Raw genomic sequence first — 17966 nt, 5'->3', positions numbered from 1 at the left:
CCACAAATGGACACATCTACAGTCGCACGCATTCATACCTGTGCCCACCCTGCTTGTTAAAGGCACATGCTAGCGCCACCACATGGCCAGTGGCTCTGCTGACCACAGGGACACAAAGCATTGATGAGATCTCACAGCCCAGCAGGCTGGACAGCTGCCTTCGCTCTTCCTGAGAACGCAAGAGAAATGAAAGAAAGTTTAACCCTATATAACAATTCAAATGATATTTGATGCAAGGAATTATTATTAGTTCATGATTCTGCCCTGTAGTTCATCGTCGTCCCACTAGGGGCAGTAAAATTACTTTTAATGCTCATCTTGAAATGGCTGCTTTCATAAAATCTCAAAGACACTTTTGGTGGTAAAAGTTTAGCTATTTAAAAAAAGGTGAGAATAACTAATCTATTGTTGTTATTTTTTTTACTACCTGCTCCATCGAAATAATCCTAAATGTGTTGATAATTAATTCTTTATAGCACAGTTACACAATATTAAAAATATGTGAATCAAATTTGTTACAGTGGGTTTCATAAGGATCTTTTATCCTGAAGACTCATGTCAATCTTAAAGTACCTTTATGAAGAGCAAAAACTTTCCAAAACATCAAAGATATCATAATTGCTCCCATCTATAGCTCATAAAAAATGATATTGCAGTTTTGTGTGGATTTTATCAAATGGTTTAAGAAACATTTCAATTCCAAAGCAATTGAATGATCTGTCAAATATTAGATGCAGTGGGGTTTACAGGATTAAGAGATGAAATCAAAGCTAAGAAAAGATAACACAAAACAAAAAGGCATGACAAGCAGATCAGCAGGTCTTACAGCACTAATGTCCTGAAGAGAAATGGACTTCTTCTTTTCAACAACTTGACCAAACCGTCCAAACATGAGCTGAAAAGATAAAACAGAACACTAACTAAAAGAGTGAATACAACAAGTACCAAAAAGTTTCATATTGAAACAAAATGCATGATTAAAGCAGAATTCTTGAACGATTCCCTGGAGATTCCTTTGGGTCTAAAATGTTTAAATAAAAAGTTGCTTCTAGTGCAAGAGGCTTATTAACTGAACACTCAAATAAACCATGCATGTCTTTGCATCTCATTGCACCACTCATTATTAAGATTTCACACATCGTTTGGCTGGGGGGAAACTGTCTATTCACACAGTAATGAAGTACATGTTAAAAAAGGCTAAAGGTGCATCACGAACGTGGACTGGAGACTTCCAGGGAGTCAAAGGAAGCGATTGCTCCTTTGGCCCAATTTCCTTAATTACTAAGTCTTTCAAGGATTAGAAGAATGCATAAGTGGGACCTTTCTTCTTTCATTTCAGTCAGAAAGGATGTTAGGTTAAACACACTGTGTTTATTATAGGATAAAAGTAAGGTCCCTGGGTTTCTGAGGTTTACCTAATGATGGAAGGAGAGAGTCTCATGAATGAGTGACTGTTTCAAAGTGACTGACTAATGAAGACGGGATAAAACAAATATGCAATTAGCAAATGCTTTTGAATGGCTTAATGAAGATAACAGACAGGAAAAGGCACAAATATTTATGTAAATCTTTTTTTCAAATTAATATTACCGGGAAGCTGATCTCCTCCTCCAGGACTTTGTCTCCAACAACCTAAATGCCACAGAATGCAAAGATCACACATATGTTGATGCTAAAATGGCTTAAAGTTCCCGACAAAATTATGAGGATTTTGTCTGTGCGAATAGTTTGTGTCTGTTGGAGGTCCAGAAAAAGTTGTAGTCAGTGTAGTGAGATTGAAGATTTTCAGAGAAGGTTTGTCTGTTTACCTGGCAAAATAACTGGTGGTTATCCTCAGATACCAGCAGCAAACAACAACACTGTGACCGCGTCTGCTGCTGCAGCTGCAGAGAAAAACAAACAAAACATTACTTCTTCATAAAATTCAATGAGACATCGAAAAAAAAAATTGAACTCAGGTGTGGAAACGTTTTTTTTAAGTAATTTTCAGTACAGAAACAGATAATTTCATAAATGAGATTGGGCCCTAAAGATAGCCAGTTTCATTAACAAACAATAGCTCAATGATAATCATACATAAAACTAATGAACATGATAGAACATTTACACAAAACTATTGCAATCAAAGGGAAAATGGCACATTATCATGAATTGTCACTTAGGTGAGCTCTACCTCCCTTCAGGTGTGCTTGGTTGTCATGTCGCTCAACCCACCAAAATCAGGTAGGCCTTTCACTTTGAACCAATAGCTAAATAGCCCGCCCTCTTCTCACGTCACTCAAATTTTTGCCTTTAAATCCATGAATGATTGTCTCTTGGCACTCTAGATGGTTCACCGGCCCTCCTCCACCCCATTCTCCTGAAGTGGTGTGTTTTGGAATGGTCTGGCTTCTCATCACCATGGCTCTGAGGCTTCTGTGCTAAAAGTTCATCCCAAGCATGCAAAACGCCCTCAGCCCAGAGCCAAACGTTTTATTTCAGGCCCATTTTTCTGTAACAAATAAATTATTTTTTGCATTTCTAATATTTCTCCTGATTGAAAACAAGGTTAGTACCTTTAAAAAGGTGAATCATCATAGACGTAAAGTAAATGTTATGTGTTGCTCACATTTAGTTGTTTGTCACCATGGAGCCTGAGCTCCCTCTTAGCTGACTGACTTTGCTCCTTTTATGAGGAAGAATCAGACATTTGACTGGGTTTATTTTCACTTTTTAAGAAATGTTGTGTCTCTCAAGGTTGGGTTGAGAGCGCAACAGTATAGGTGAGTATAGGTAAGGCAAGTTTGCCTTTAGGTTTTCTTTATTGTTTTCAGTTTGGGTTTAGTAATTTTGGATTGGACAGGTGATGGTTATTCTGTCCGACTTCGACAGTCAGTTCATTTCGGTCAGTGGTTTTCCTGCTTTTGCTTGTTTTTTGTCCAAAGTCCACCCCTTTTTTTTGGAGGGGGGGGGGGGGGCGTTCTTCATCATAATTTAAACCTTCCTTTATGCCCAAGATAATCAATATTATTTTTTAGAGTCTCTGCTGCTGCTGTCCCCTGTTCCTTTTGGGTTAGGGTCTCTTTTCGTGTCCCTTGAGATTTTTGATGTGTTTCCTTTAGGGTTTTAACACCTTTGGGAGCTTATCTGGGACATGTTTCACTTGACTGGTGGCTGTGTTCTTTGTGAGAATATTTTCTACTTTTACAATGATTTCTTGTCTTGTCTCATCACACTTCGTCCTGGTTTACTCCTTGTTTGGATTGGGTTTAGTAAACTTCCTTGATCTGTTGAAACGGTCAAGAACTGCACTAAAAACCAGCTGATTTGTGGTGTTCATTTCTTTAGATTTGCTGCATCAAAGCAATAGAGTGGGAAGATGTTTCTGCCCTGTATGAAAACCAGGCTTTTGCTCATTCAATTGTGTAAAAAAAAAATAGCTCAACTGGAGAAAAGAATTTTAATAAGTGACTTTGCTTTAAAGAACTTGAAGTAGAAATGCTCTGCTTGAGGCCTTGAAAGAAGGAGCTCAATTATCGTTTCAAAAGTAAAAGAATAATCAAGAACACTCAAGAAACTTATAGAAAACAATGAAGGAAGGACTGACGCCTCATTTAATTGGTGTTTTAGAGAATATGTTTAATGTTCAATCTTAGCTTACTCTGATCAAAATTGTGTTTAATTGTTTTTAACAATTAATCTGAAGATGGAGGACAAATATAAGGTAAATGAATCTTAAAATTGCATATATTCATATTTCTTTATTCAAATTGTTGTCAATCTGGAGCAGACAAAATACTGTATGCCATTTGAAAAAGAGCTTTCTAGCGACATACAGAAGAATAACTGGGTGGCTCACAAGTTCTCTGCACTCCGATGCATGCACTTGCAGACAAATAAATATATGTACATCTTTGTTTTCCTCATCTGACCTGGAATCTAGCTTCAAACTCTACGGCTGGATAGCTCTAAGATTGCTCGCCATTTTTATTGCGCCAGTAATGTTAGATTGGAGGTGTGAGGGGCTGAAAGCCATCACAGGGCGTACAAAGAGAGAGCTCACAATCATGGGTGGCAATTCCTCACAAACCACTGCTGCTCTGCAGAAACTATGTCCTAGAAAACAACACAGTTTTCACAGACTATCGGAGTGGGACTTAAAGAACCGTGCATTTATGATGACTTTGAAATTCAGTTTTCCCTCACTTTGTACCTTCAGAGCTGACAGAACAGTCTTTCCTTTTATACTCCATCTGTTCACCCCTCTTGTCATTTCATGATTACCCCCTCATTTACTTTGCTTGTTCACCATTCCTACTGACCTGTCCTTTTGTGTCTTTTGCTTTTCCTCTTCACAAAATGAAACATTCTGAACAAATTTTTAGAATATTTTTTATGGAAAAGAAATAAATAATATGGAGAAATAATTCAAATAGTTATAAAAAAATATATAAATTTAAAAACATGGAGGATTATGAAAAAGCATGTCTACTTCAATATGTGAAATAGTAATTCTTCAGGAAGATCCTCTTCCTGAGAACCTGAGTAATCTAACCGTTTCAAGCTAAAACTGATTTCTAGACGCCATATGGATTAACCAATGCTGAGCTTTTCTTTAATCTGTTAACCACACATGCGTGTCTACAAAAAAAATGTGCACATGCACACGCTGCAGATCTGTTTCTGCAAGCAATCCACGGAGATCTGAATGAAAAACACCAACATGCTCAACTAAACAACACACATAAACCTCAAGTATACACACATAATGCTCACTTGTCTGACATGTTTTTGGCTTACACATAATAAAAACTAAGTGAAAATCTCAGTGCTGCTCCTTCAAGTGCTCTTCCCACTGAAGTTATTCTTCAACTCCTCTTCCTCCTTTATCCTTCATCCTCTCTCACCACCAAGCTAGTTTTAAATGCCATAAAAAAACCTTAAAAATATTCCAACAAAACACATTATAAAACTGATTCAGTGGTTTGAAACCTCTTGTTTTGGTTCTTCAAATGCAGCTTGGAGGCACAGAAGGATGGTGTGTTACATCAAAAAAAGAACTCCCATCGCACACTACTCTAGTTCAGACAAGGCGGCCCAAAGGTAGCGCCCTTGCTGAGAAGGACAGGTATGTCTGACTTTTGAACTCAAAGATGGCCAGTAAAGATTCCCACTTCTGGCATCAGAATTTTATAGTAGTAGATGGTTCTAGCAGCCCTTTGAATACAGGAAAAAAATAATAGCAAATTCAGCAGTAAAAAAGTAGATTTTTCTCACTTTTTTTTTTGGACGTCCTAAATGTGTCTATTAGGGGACTTTTAAGCAGATTTTGTTTGAGTTTGTTGATGATGCTTTTGTAAAGCTGTCTGTTATTAAGTCTTCCTATCATATCATATCTGTCTTATCTGATAAAAATCCTGTTTAAAAAGCAATCTGGCTTTTAACTAGAACGGATAAGTCATGTCTAAGTCATCTCCGGGGCAGTTTAGCTTAGGGGGGGTTACTCTCTTTGAGGAGCACTTTTATCGCACGTTTACAACAAATATTTTGAAGGACATTACTTAAACTCTCACAGTAAAAACATAACCTTAAATGTAAAAAAAAAAAATCACAAAACATCAAGAGATCTAATCAAATTGTGACAAACTGTCTGCCTGGGAAACCATTCATTCATTCAGCATCATTTTAAATGAATATTCTAACCAGGGTCTGTTTGGGTTCCATGTCCTTGAAAAACTGTTTTTTTACAAAAACACACTGTGCTGTGTTGGACAATTTTTTTTATCAACTCCAAGTTCATCTGCTGCTGAGCTGCTGCTGCCATGCAGTGGTGGACACTCTGAAACAGCAGAGAGGCGGAGCTTATGTGCTTGTTGCTGCGGCGCTTGGCTGCACTTGCCTTGCTGATGCTGAAGTACTTTCAGTTGTTTCATTACTGCTTGTGCATTCCATGCTCACTCTTTCTTAAGCCAAGTCCTAACATCAATTTTTGGGTAATTTTAGGGTACAACGATACAGAATGCAGAACTAAAATGAAATGGTAGAAACCATTGACTGTGAGCTCCAAGAAACAAAAATCCTATAGACTTCTGTAGAGAAATAAACAGCTGTTATTCTGTCATTCTATTGGTCAGAAACAACATTCTTCTCAACATAACTTTTTTTTAAACCTGTTTTTGATAATCCTAATTTTTTTTTTCATGCTATTATTTTATGTGGTACAGTTGCCTCAATAAAAGTAGGTGGAGTCTGTTGGCCCTCAAGCACAATATTGGAAATGCTTGATTGGCAGATTTCCTGTAGCAGACTTCCAACATGTTCGCTCCTGTCTGGGCCACAGTAGTTGCCACAGAAATGTTGACTCAGACCAACAGAACTAAACCATTTTCTATGGGTGACATCACACTCACTCGATCCAGGTTTTTTATACAGTCAGTGGTAACAACCTTTCCTGGGGTGGCCTAATTCATGGATGGGTTATTAAAAGGTTGACAACTTGGTGAGAATTTAAAGCATCTTATCCTTATGATAGTCTTTGGTTTATCCTGCATCTGTTTATATCGTCCCACATACTGCAGCCAGCTGAGAGGATTTGGCAGCTCCTAAACTTCCAATCTGTGGAGTGGATTTCTTTTTGACCCGTGTCACTCAGACCCCAGAGCTGCTTTGATGCACATTCAAAGCACCAGTTTCCTGACGCTTTCCAGACCCTTCTAATTGCTTAACTGATGAATAAATAATGAAGAAGGAGCCCACACCTGTAGATGAAACAGTTCAAAACCTCTTATTCATCCGGGCAGACGTAAGGACAGAGTGCTTCCCTCAAGTTTGCATGTGAATGAGAGAAACAATTAAAGCTTAGATTCAATTTCAAGCTCTCCTTGATTTCCGTTTTATTTGTTGCAGCTCTAAAGAAGAATTAATGATTAAAGAGGGCGTTGCAACAAACTTTTGTTGAACTTTAACAAAAGCTATGAAATATTAAAAAACCAGGCTGGAGCTGAATCTATATTGAGAGGATTCATGCGCATACATCCATTAGTGTTGGAGGGAGGAGGGATGGACTGAGGCTTTGTCTCTCAATTGAACTATAAATTTCAAATTTCCCTTCTCTCCCAGGCTTTTTTTGCCCCCTTTATCTCGTGTATTCCTTTTCTCTGTGAATAAAAATTCCATACATTTGCAGGCAGATTGCTGCTCATGCGGCAGCATCATCACATCCTCGTTTTTAGGTTTGCACATGCTGCAGTTCTTGTCTGCGTTTTGCAGACGCGTAATGAAAGGTTCGGGGTGATCTTTGGGGAAATTGATAAATAATTGTGTGATAAAATTCTTGTGACAGAACCAGGGGGGGAAGTCACTGTGAAGGATATTTTGCATTTACTTTGTGTCTTCATTTGCATCTATGTGTGTATGTGTGGGAGTGTATGAGTGATCTCAGTGACTTACATAATTGATGACTTTGAGTTGAAGAGAAGCTGCATCAAGGTCATAGAGCTCACCTAAAAGAGGAGACAGAGAGAAAGAAAGTGACTGTGGGGGAAACCACAGCGGAGAGAGGGCAGATTGAGGTCGGCGAGGAATGCAAATGTGGATCATGTAAGCAAGTCGACAGACAGCGGCGTCACGAGGAGAGCACTCAGGCTGCAAGGGCGAGGAAGGGGTGAACACAAGTCACCTAACAAAGAGACTGCTAATAAAGACAGGATGAGGGATGGAGACAAAGCTGGACCTCAGAAGAAAAAATGGGGGCCAGGTTTGATGAAAGGAGAAAAAAAAGATGAAGGCAAGGGTGGCAAAAGCTGAGAACAAAAGGCAACAGATGTTTTATGACCGTTTCCAGGAGCTAATCAATGCAGATGCATGTGTGCAGGATGGCATGAGCCAGTCGACTTCCATTATGCATGAGGTTTTTAACAGTATTTGTGCAAAGTGTGTTGTTTTCATATTGTGGCCGTTGAAAGCTCCTTCTGTCACTGACAGAATTCCCAGAGCTTTTCATCCTCAGGGGTTCACTCTATTAACAGACCTGAGCTTGTGTATGACTATGTATGTGGTCTGTGTTTCTGTACAAACATACGGGAAATCTAAAATGCATGGACCCTGACATGGTGACGGAACAGCAATCATGCATGGCCTTTATTGTAAAAACATGTGCACATACCACAAAGCTGCAGAATGTTGTGGTCCAGCTCACAGTAGTCCTGTTCAGAAACATTGAGCTGCAGCAGAGCATTGTGGGACTGCAGGAGGGAGGGGCTGAGAGGAGGCCTCTGATGGTACCCCTGGATGGACTGGAGGCGCACACATGCGACTGAGGCCTGCAGCGTCACGCACAAACACAGACGTGCAACACAGTCAACGGTGAGGGATGGTTCACCAACCAGTACCAGAAACTTTCAATTAATGTAGTTCATTATAAAGTGACATCAAGTGACTGCTGATGTCACTCGGCTGGGTTACTGTATTTATGTTCTGCAGCAGTCCTGGACTGCAAGGACCAGATTGTTTTTCACAATTCTTCCTTTTTAACGAAAATTTTGACCGCACCACACACTCAAAAACACACCAAAATTTGCACACACCTAGTACCATGTGAAAATAATTTTTTTTACCCCCCAAAAAACTGGATGACATCACAGCGGGTGGAACTGTCAAAAAAAAATGAATGAAAGCAAAAAAGAAAAAAATCACGTACTTGTTGGGGATATCCAAAAGGAAGTTTTTAAATTATTATGGGATGGCTACAGGGCTTGGCGGCCATTTCGTGGAAAAAAAAAACCCCACAACCAGAGTTTCATTGACCTTTAACCTTGGGAAGAGGCTGTCATCTTTAATTCTCCAAAAAAAAAAGCATTAATACCAATGTAATTTTCCAGGGATTTTGATCTATTGCCTCCTAACTCCTTTAACAGCATTGAGAAGCTACTTGGGAAAAAATGTCAAATTTATAATTGTAAATAATAACGGCGTTAGTGTGGCGTGCTTGCAAAAATTAAATTTCCCTATTGGTCGCTTTTTTTTAAACAGAAATATTGTGAAGATTTAATACATGAATTCAATTGTCTCAAGCTGAGCATATTAGGAATTTAGGCATGGTTGACAAAAACCCCTCCATTTCCAAGACAATACAGAAATTTACTTTTGCAGAATCTTCTCAAAACTACACAGACCTGCTTGTCACTACCAGGCAACCAATAGATAAAATGGATGCTATGGAGATATAAACCAATACAAAATTTTGAAAAAAGTATATATTTTAATTTAAAGGAATTTCTCATGTGTAGCTTGACCAGGGTGGCAGGGCCGGTGGGAGAGAGTGAAGGGTAGCTACTCTGCCAGTGGGGTCGGGTGAAATGGGGGCGGCGAAGGCGCCTGTGGGGCATACATTGCTTGCTGCTTTATTCCCTCTATCTAGGAGTTATCCAGTCATCCCTTTTGACTCTCCAACTATGGAGATGAAAAAAAGCTGCTCATTTTCTGGTTGGCGTGCTGGTGGGACCACATCAACCCAATCCAGTAAGACCAAACTGCTACTTTATGACTTTGGGCTTTAAAAGTGATGAATGAGTTACAACACAAGGTGTTCAGTGTAACCCTCATACTGAGTAATTGTAAACAACCAAACAAGAACTTTTTAAAAAGTTCAACATTTATTATTTTAAAACCCTAGAACAGAATCAGTTGGGTGACACCTTATTTGGAAATGTTTGAAGCAAGAATCTCTTCTAGGTTGATGATCTTTCTTCCTCTTTCTGCAACAAAAACACTGTTCAGTCAGAATCTTGAGCAGGGGCCTGTTTCACAAAGGAGGTTAAGTGTAAACTCTGAGTTCATAAACCCGGAAATCAGGGAAACCCTGGGTTTTCCGTTTCAGAATCGGAGGTTTGTCAAACCAGAGAAAGCAGAGTAAGTCAAACCCGTTTCTGAAAGAGAGTTAACTTTTACTCGGAGTCAGTATCCATGGTTACTTATGCTGTGAACCTAACCTGGTCGGGAGCAGGTTTTATTCTCCAAACTCGAAGTTTTTGCCGGTCCCCTCCCCTTTTTAAAGACGAAGCACTATATTTGGCTTCAACCTTCATTGCCCACATTTCCGTCACGCGATCTAAGTGACAAGAATGGCTTGTCCTTTTTTGGAGGACCCAATAGATGAGGAGGCTGCATTAATTCGTAGAGAATTACATTTACGTCGTACGAGGATTTTGAGACCTCGACTCGATGTTTTGTCATTTCCCCATACGTTTTTGTTTGAGCGTTACCGTTTTTCGTTGCAGTCAATTACATATACAAAATGAAAACAACATTAGGTCTTGCTATGTAGATGTTTCATATGTCAAATATTGTCAACAAAGCCTACATCCATGACATGCTCACATTTGACCTGATTGAATTATGTTTTTATACTTCATTTTTAGCTGCTGCCATGTTTCTTTTAATTCCTGCAGGATTGCATCTACATGAAAATGAAATCAGGGACATTGAATTAGATTAATGTAACAATTACTTTTTGGAAACACAATTTTCTAGCACTGCTTACTTTCTTAATCCCATATAAACCTATACCACTTGATCAATACAGGGGTAGTGTTGCAGCGTGTGTGTGCTGAGCGGGGTGCAATCCACGAGAGACAAGGGGAGGGGCGATTGCAGGTGCAGATGGGGGGGGGTGGGGTGAGCACGGATGAGGAGGACGGAGAAGGTGTCATTCCCAGAATAACTGTTTTGGAGTCATTCTTATTCCGCTCTGGAGGTTGAGGGTTTCCAACGGGAAGTGAACCCCGAAGGAGAATTCCCTTCAGCCCTGAAGGAAATCTCCCCTGCGCTTTTGACCACGCACGGTCGGAAAGACGAGAGAAAAGAAGGAAGTCTTTGCGCAGCGAAAGGTTCAACAGTAGACAAAAGTTCACTTTTAAAAACACAATTGCATGTATTAATATTAAAATGACCAACGTTTGCTAGAGGGGAAGGTTAACAAAAAAGTCCTCTAAACATTACCGACGTTAAATGCATTTTCCCCCAGATTGGTTCTGTACACTATGCAGCATTTCATGCATTTACACCAGGAATAACACTTCAAAAGTACACCTAAATATCACCATTTTTTATTTCACACCTTACGCTATTTAAAAAGTTATTACAGTCAATATTTATAACAATGATTTAAATGCAAACTTAGGCATTAACTTGAGCAGCTATGTTTTCCACGCTAACTGTCTCTGTTTTGCAGATGCAGCGGTGTTGCTTTTCTTCTGGAATATGTTCTCATATTCACTGCAACTCTGCAGCAGCACGTCAAGTTCAGCTGGCGAAAAATACACAGACCTCTTTGTTTTCACGGTTGCCATGGTGACTCGTGATATCTGCGCTCCATTGATAATGGCTTCTTATAGACGCGGTGCGCACGCTCACCTCCGAATCAGTCCACTCAGAGTTGATTGATCTAACGCGGATCAGCTGCTCTGAAACTGAAAACTCAGAGTTGTCAATCTCTCGATTGACCAACTCAGAGTTCAGGTTTGACCTCAGAGTTGGTTGAACCTCCTTTGTGAAACAGGCCCCTGGTCTTTAATGCACTGCAGGTTTCTTTTCTTAAACAGAACACGTGGAGTTTTATTCAAGAAGCCGTTGGAGTGAACCCATTCTTCTTTCCAGCAGTGAAATGTTCTCTAAGTCACTGGCTGCAGTCCAAGACATAAGCCCCATTGATCACCCCTCCATCCTCCAACTGCTTAACAATGACAAAAACCTGCTTCTCTGTGCTGTTGTTCCTTTTTCTCCATGCTAAATCTTGGCATTAAACCACTTGAAAGTATTTTTTTTTCTGGATTTGTAGACATCTTGACCTCCACCAAAACTGATAATCATCATTTATTACTTACCCATGAAGTGAGAAATGACGTACCCAGAAGCATTCTGCTTCTTTTCAAACATCAATCATTTTTTAGAAGAAATGCGAATGAATTAATATCATAAACATGAATAATCTATAACTCAGAAAATCACAGCTTAGTTTAGAGACAAAAAATGAGTTTGAAATCTTGATAATTACATTCAATAAGCTATTTTGTCGTCCATAACCTACGGTTTGGTATTTGGAATTTAGTTTTGATTTCTGAAACGTAATGTCATGCTTTACTGTCATCATTAACCATGATGAAAGTTTTTTCCCCCCAAAGATCTTCAGTCTAAATAAATTTAAAATGAATAAAAGAGCAAATCAATAAACAATTTATAGCAGGCATGTCCAAAGTCCAGCCCATTGGCCAAATCTGGCCCACATTCAAATTTCCACCGGCCAGGCAGACTTTTTAATAAATCAATAATATGTGGTCACCAGCACTTTCTAAGAACTCTGTGCGATTTCTTGATTGTGATTGGCTAAATTCTATTACTAGCCCTTGTAGAGTTGTGGCAAAGTTGACATGACAGTCTCCGCCCATTACATGGTGGTCCATTGGGGAAATTTCATTTGATTTTGAGAGATAGAAAGGAAAAGTAGTGGGGTTTGAATTTTTTTTATTAGCTTACAACAAAAGCATGGAGGTAATCTGACACCAAATCTGGCCCTCTTTGCAAAATGTTTGGACACCCCTGTCTTACAGTCAATGGCTGTCCACTGCCCAGCAAAGGTCAGAGGACGTGTGAATGCCCATTTGCCCAGGAATTGGTTGGTTAATATATTTTTCGCATTAAGTGATTTGTTGATGGTATAACCTGCTGCATTCTTTGTAAAAGTGGCTTAATTTCAAAACACTTTAGATAAAGTTCATACATTTTCTGCTGCATATTCTTTTGGTAACCAGGAAACAGAGAAGAAAAACTCACATGTTTCTCCAGCACATTCAGATGCAGTTCATCCTGTTCAGACAGAGGCTTGCAGCCCACCTACGACACACAAACAGAGAGTGAACGCCGAGCAGGAGGCTGTTTTTGCTTTACTACACCAGCCCGATGCCTCTGCAGAGTTCATTTCATTTGTGTATGTTAACTAAAATTAAATCAGTTCACATTAATCTTCCTTTTCATAAAAGAGGAGCAGAAAGTGATGACATGATCAGGAGAATTTAATTTATTACTGATTCTTTTTTTTCAAATCCTCTCAGTACATCCTTGGATAAAAAGGGCTCACCAGTAAGACAGCAAGGACTTTGTCCTGATCTGAGATGGGAATTACAACCGCTGAAAGACAAGAAGGAATAAAAAAAAGGTTCAGAATACAGACTGCATTATTGTGTATAACACATTCTGTTCTTCTATTCCCCAATCCTTCTCACCCTATTATAGTCTCTTCTTTGTTATGTCTGTATAAAACTATTTAAACGAATAACATAACAAATCATTAGCAGAAAAATTAGATTATAGAGAGGAGTTTTTCACAAAAGAAAGAGGATGCCGAACCCTTTTCTCTACACAAATATTTCATGTTTGCCTCTATTTCCACATTCTTCTCTGCTTTATTATGCAAGTAAATTCGGAGCATCGGAGGCAAACATTTGTCTTCTCATCAAAAACCTTTCATTGCTTTTTTTGGGCCTCTTGTCCAATTCTGCAGCCCACACAGCTCCGTACCTCTCTCCATGCAATCATGGTCTCTTGTTTGCCACTTCCCTCTCTATCTCCTTTCATTTGTTTTGTTTTTTTCCTTTCTCCTCCCACACGCTTACATCTCTTAGCACTACATGCTCACACATCCTCCAACCAGAGCAAACATTCAGATGTTGGTCCAGGAACATCCTTCAAGCCCTTGTTTGACCCACCGCGAAGCACAAAACTGCACCTTTTTTCTGCCCCGGTAACGGTGCTGCGAGGCAGATCCTGTATTTTTCTGGCAACTCGGATGGAGGGAAACCAGCGCACTGACATCGCCTCAGCTGGTCCACCATATTCCTGCAACACACACACACATACACACAAGTTTAGTTTAGTCTGACTCAGGTTCCAGGAAATACGACACCTATGAAATCTGTCTCAAAACAGTAAAGCGAGACGAAAAGGATGAAGAGTCTTGGGAGACAGTGGGTGATAAATGGAAAAAATGACGGAAAAAGCAGATGCTTGATGTTCGTTTGCACAAACCAAAACCCTGATGAATAGAGCTATTATTCACAGTGTAATTATATGAACTCAATACAGCCAGCAGTGTGTCTGAGCATGTGCGCACATGTGTGCACGTGAAAGACTTGGCCACATGTGAAACCAGGTGTGGGCCTAGTCAGAGTTTTTGTTGTATGTTAGACAGAGGGCAGCATTTTTATGCTAAAATATGAGACAGGGATTTGTTGATTCTGGACTGGTTAATGCATGCACTCACACAGACTCACACAGACTCACACAAACTCACACAGACTCACATTAATATGGAAATGAAAGAAGAAAGGATGGCAAATAGTTTAACACATAGGCAAATTCAAAATCTTTGTGCTTCACATAACAAATCAGCTAATCCCTATAGCTGCGCCTTTTTTCCCCAAACACAAACAGGAATGGTTGCAGCCGCTCCGTTACATCCTCACAGAGTCTGAAATCCCCTCAAACCATGGCAGCCAAATCTCTGCATGATGCATTGATTTTCAAGAGTGCATCTATTTTAGCTTACTGAAGAAAAGCCCACTTCAATCAGAAAAGATTCTATTGGGGAGATACAGTTGACCTTTGGGTAATGTTTTGTTTAAAGCATCACAAAACCATTTCCAACTTGGTTCAGTAAACAGGAAAAAAAAAAGCATTGTGATCACTTGGTGTGTTAACAGACATCATGTATTCAACCATTTAGAAATAAAACACATTATTTGATCTAAGAAAATTACAAATCAACAACCAAATATATTCAGATTGTAGTGATTTTTTTCCACAACCTGCTCAGATAAATTAATTTAGGTTATAAAAACAGACAACAGCTGGCCAAAAGAGTAAAATAATTTGAGATTCACTTACTGAGATTCAGTTACTGTTGATTGAAATCGTGAATTAATGTTTTCCGAAGATAATCATAAATCATAAATAAGCACTTGATTTTGTTGCTTGAAAATAATCTATCTGATCAGAAGCAGATAGTATAAACTCACTTCTTCCCACTCCTTTTCAAGCAGTAAATCAAGCTCTACTTGACTTTAGTTAATGATCACAATATTTAATGAACCAAATGTGATTTAAGTGTGTCTTTGTTTTTTATCCTTGCATTTCATCATTTCTATAATGAATTTTTGTGTGAATTTTTTATTGTATTGACTACAATTAATGCTTGAAACAAAAATAAATCGAATCAAATTAAATGTGTTTAAGAAATGTTTCACCTACAATGTATGTATATGTATATATATGTGTGTGTGTGTGTTTGTTTAAATGCATGTTAAGGTAATGTTTGTTAATAATTTATTTACGCTGATTACAGTTTTTTCAGACTCTTCTGCTTGAGAATAGGCACTATCAGGAACCGATGGTGTTGAACCCGCAAGACACACCTGTGCTCCCCTTAAGATGTGGCCGCTCCTCTTTATGACCCTCCATGGTCTTGGACAACCCAAAAACCGGCAGCACCGGTACAGGTCAACCCCCCTGTAGGGCTGCATGTGACTAAGACTTTAATAACAGTCTCCACTGGAATTGGAGAGTTTACACAAACCATAAAGGAGGGTCAGCTCAACAGAACAGCCAGCTTGGTGGTTTCAGTCACAAGAGCAATGTTGGTTGTCAAGTTGGTAATTACCAACACTGCATCATATCAATTGAAATCCCCCAGCAACACTTTGCAGTGGGTGGGGAGCATTTTATTTGGTCTTAGAGATTTAACATCATCCAGTTGGTAGGTCCTGTATGGGGTCAGCTCAAATAAAGACAGCAGTTTTCTCCTAATACTAATTAAACCTGAACAGATCTTCATTTGTTTTTTAATTGATATTTTTTCACAGGCACTGCGAATGCCGGGTTCCTTGTTGGAAATCCTAGTGCAGGATGAAAATAGATCCCACTGCAGTGTTTGCAGGTTGGATGGAATTGGAAGAAAACTGCCTGGATGAGAATTTTGAGTCCAACTTTCTAAAGCTCAGTTGACTTTCTTCTCAAGTGATTTACACATTTTGGCCTTTGCTGGTTGCTCTAAAACCACAGTCTGGAAAGCCCCTCCATTAGATTTGGTTTGTTTGTGGGTTTTGACCTAGCTTGTCCACATGTGTCCACCAACACCCCCTTCTATTGTACTGTCTTGAATCTTAATCTTGGATCTCTCCTTTTGCCATTAAATATTTCTTTTGGCATTTATATTGCATCATTTTTTCTGGCTCTTCTAAATTATTCTTTCAAGGATTTTAAAGTGCAGCTCAAGTATATCTGGAGAGTTATGTATTGTTTCCCTCCCATCTACAAAGACTGCTGCGTATTTTACTTTCCAGGAATTTCTATTTGAATTGGAATGGAACAGAGCACAGGAGTCCAGGACGAATACCAACAAGTCTAAAGTTTATACTGCAGGCGGGACGGTCTTCCAGAGCAATGGATACATATCACAAGATCCCTTTTTCATCACAAAAGATCTCACATTTGATCCAAATTCAGACCCACTTCATGGACCTTTTAAATTCCCGCGGGATCCATCAGCAGACACATATTTTAACGTTTCTGTGGACATTTGTGACACGCTTGGGTCCACTGAAAGCACCAATGTTTGAAAATCAATAATTCCCACTCTTCTATCTATGCATCTCATAGGGATCCAATACAATATAAATTTCAATTCAATTAAGGTATTTAAAGTAACATCACTGAATACAAAGGATGTTTTAATGGTGTTTAAAAGCACAAAACAACATCCAAAAAAGTCAAATAATAAAAGGAATGTCTTTAATACACAATGCATCCACATCCTTTTGATTAGACCATATTTTTAAAGCATTTCCAAGAAACTTTAATTGTGATCAATATCAGAGGCCAAAAGATCTCATTAAAAGTGCTGATGCCTCGTACTGAGCAAGCATTAACCGGAGCACCACTGACTAATCGATTATTTGCATTATTTATAAATTACATTTTTAAAGAATTCTTGGTGGTGAGAATTGAAAATAACAAAATATTTTCCAGTGCAACTCTTAGTAGTCTTGTGAGATGTGTGGTTCAAACACTTTCATTTGTCAAAAAGTAAGTGAACTGGAGGAAGAGTGCACCTTCATAGCTCTTGGCCTCTCTCAGGAACTCACAAAAAGCTGGAGTTGGTGTGTGTTTGTGGGTTTGTGCCAAGGTTTTGAAAACAGGCGGCTGAAGTGGAAATGAAAAAGTCATGAAGGCCGTAGTTCTTTGAGTCTCTCTGCTACACCTGATGGGCGCTCAGCCTTAAATAGGTTTGTTTGTGCTGTCCCCAGGTGTAACAGTGTGCCGTTGGATTCTTCAAAGTTTGACTTTACTTTTGTTCAACAAAACAAACAAGTTTGCTGGATTGGACCGAACAGTACGTGCAGCATCACAACATGTGTTGGACCTTCAGAGAGCAGAAGGAAGATCGCTGCGCCTCACCAGGGGCAGGAGGAACGTTATCTGGGAGATGAGGCTTGCAATGCCTCCACTGGGAGAGGAACTGAATGTGAGAAGGAGGAATCACCAGGGAGGCTGCAAGGGTAAAAAAGACCAAATCACGGGCAGCTCAGTGCTTGGGGGGAAAGAGGATGGAATAGTGGAACAGACAAGGAGATACTGCCTGTCAGAGAGACGTATAGATGTTGAACAAGATGGAAAAATAAGAGCAGGAGATGAGGTGAGGGAACAATGATGTGGCAGACGGAGGACGTCTTTGTGTTTTCTTGATTATCAGATCCGTCTCGGTGACACCGCAATGTCTGAGCTGAGGATGGGATTTTCACTCAGGTGCACAAAACAGCCATCTTTATTAACTCCCATCTTTTTTCCACATTGATGTACTGCCTCTCTTGAAATCACAGCAACAATGCAGCGGCGCATCAGCACACGCCGTGACTTAGTGTGGTGGAAACGGCTGAGAT

General features: G+C 39.4%; 1 protein-coding gene across 2 annotated transcripts in view; it reads right to left on the bottom strand.

The window, feature by feature from the left end:
- The window catches only part of pde2a (phosphodiesterase 2A), a 207863-nt gene that overhangs the window by 25384 nt on the left and 164513 nt on the right, over positions 1-17966 (bottom strand). For both annotated transcript variants that reach the window (XM_023961218.1, XM_023961217.1), the window contains exons 5-13: positions 13760-13869; positions 13112-13161; positions 12808-12867; positions 8144-8300; positions 7429-7481; positions 1809-1883; positions 1591-1632; positions 827-895; positions 39-169 (exon numbers count right to left, since the gene is read on the bottom strand). In XM_023961218.1, coding sequence (XP_023816986.1) covers positions 39-169; positions 827-895; positions 1591-1632; positions 1809-1883; positions 7429-7481; positions 8144-8300; positions 12808-12867; positions 13112-13161; positions 13760-13869 — 747 coding nt within the window. The remainder of the gene's footprint in view (positions 1-38; positions 170-826; positions 896-1590; positions 1633-1808; positions 1884-7428; positions 7482-8143; positions 8301-12807; positions 12868-13111; positions 13162-13759; positions 13870-17966) is intronic.

The sequence above is a fragment of the Oryzias latipes genome, chromosome 13 (genome assembly GCF_002234675.1).
Source record: "Oryzias latipes chromosome 13, ASM223467v1".
In the NCBI taxonomy this organism is placed as follows: domain Eukaryota; kingdom Metazoa; phylum Chordata; class Actinopteri; order Beloniformes; family Adrianichthyidae; genus Oryzias; species Oryzias latipes.
The sequence above is the reverse complement of the archived record's forward strand: the minus strand, read 5'-3'. Positions and strand labels throughout refer to the sequence as shown.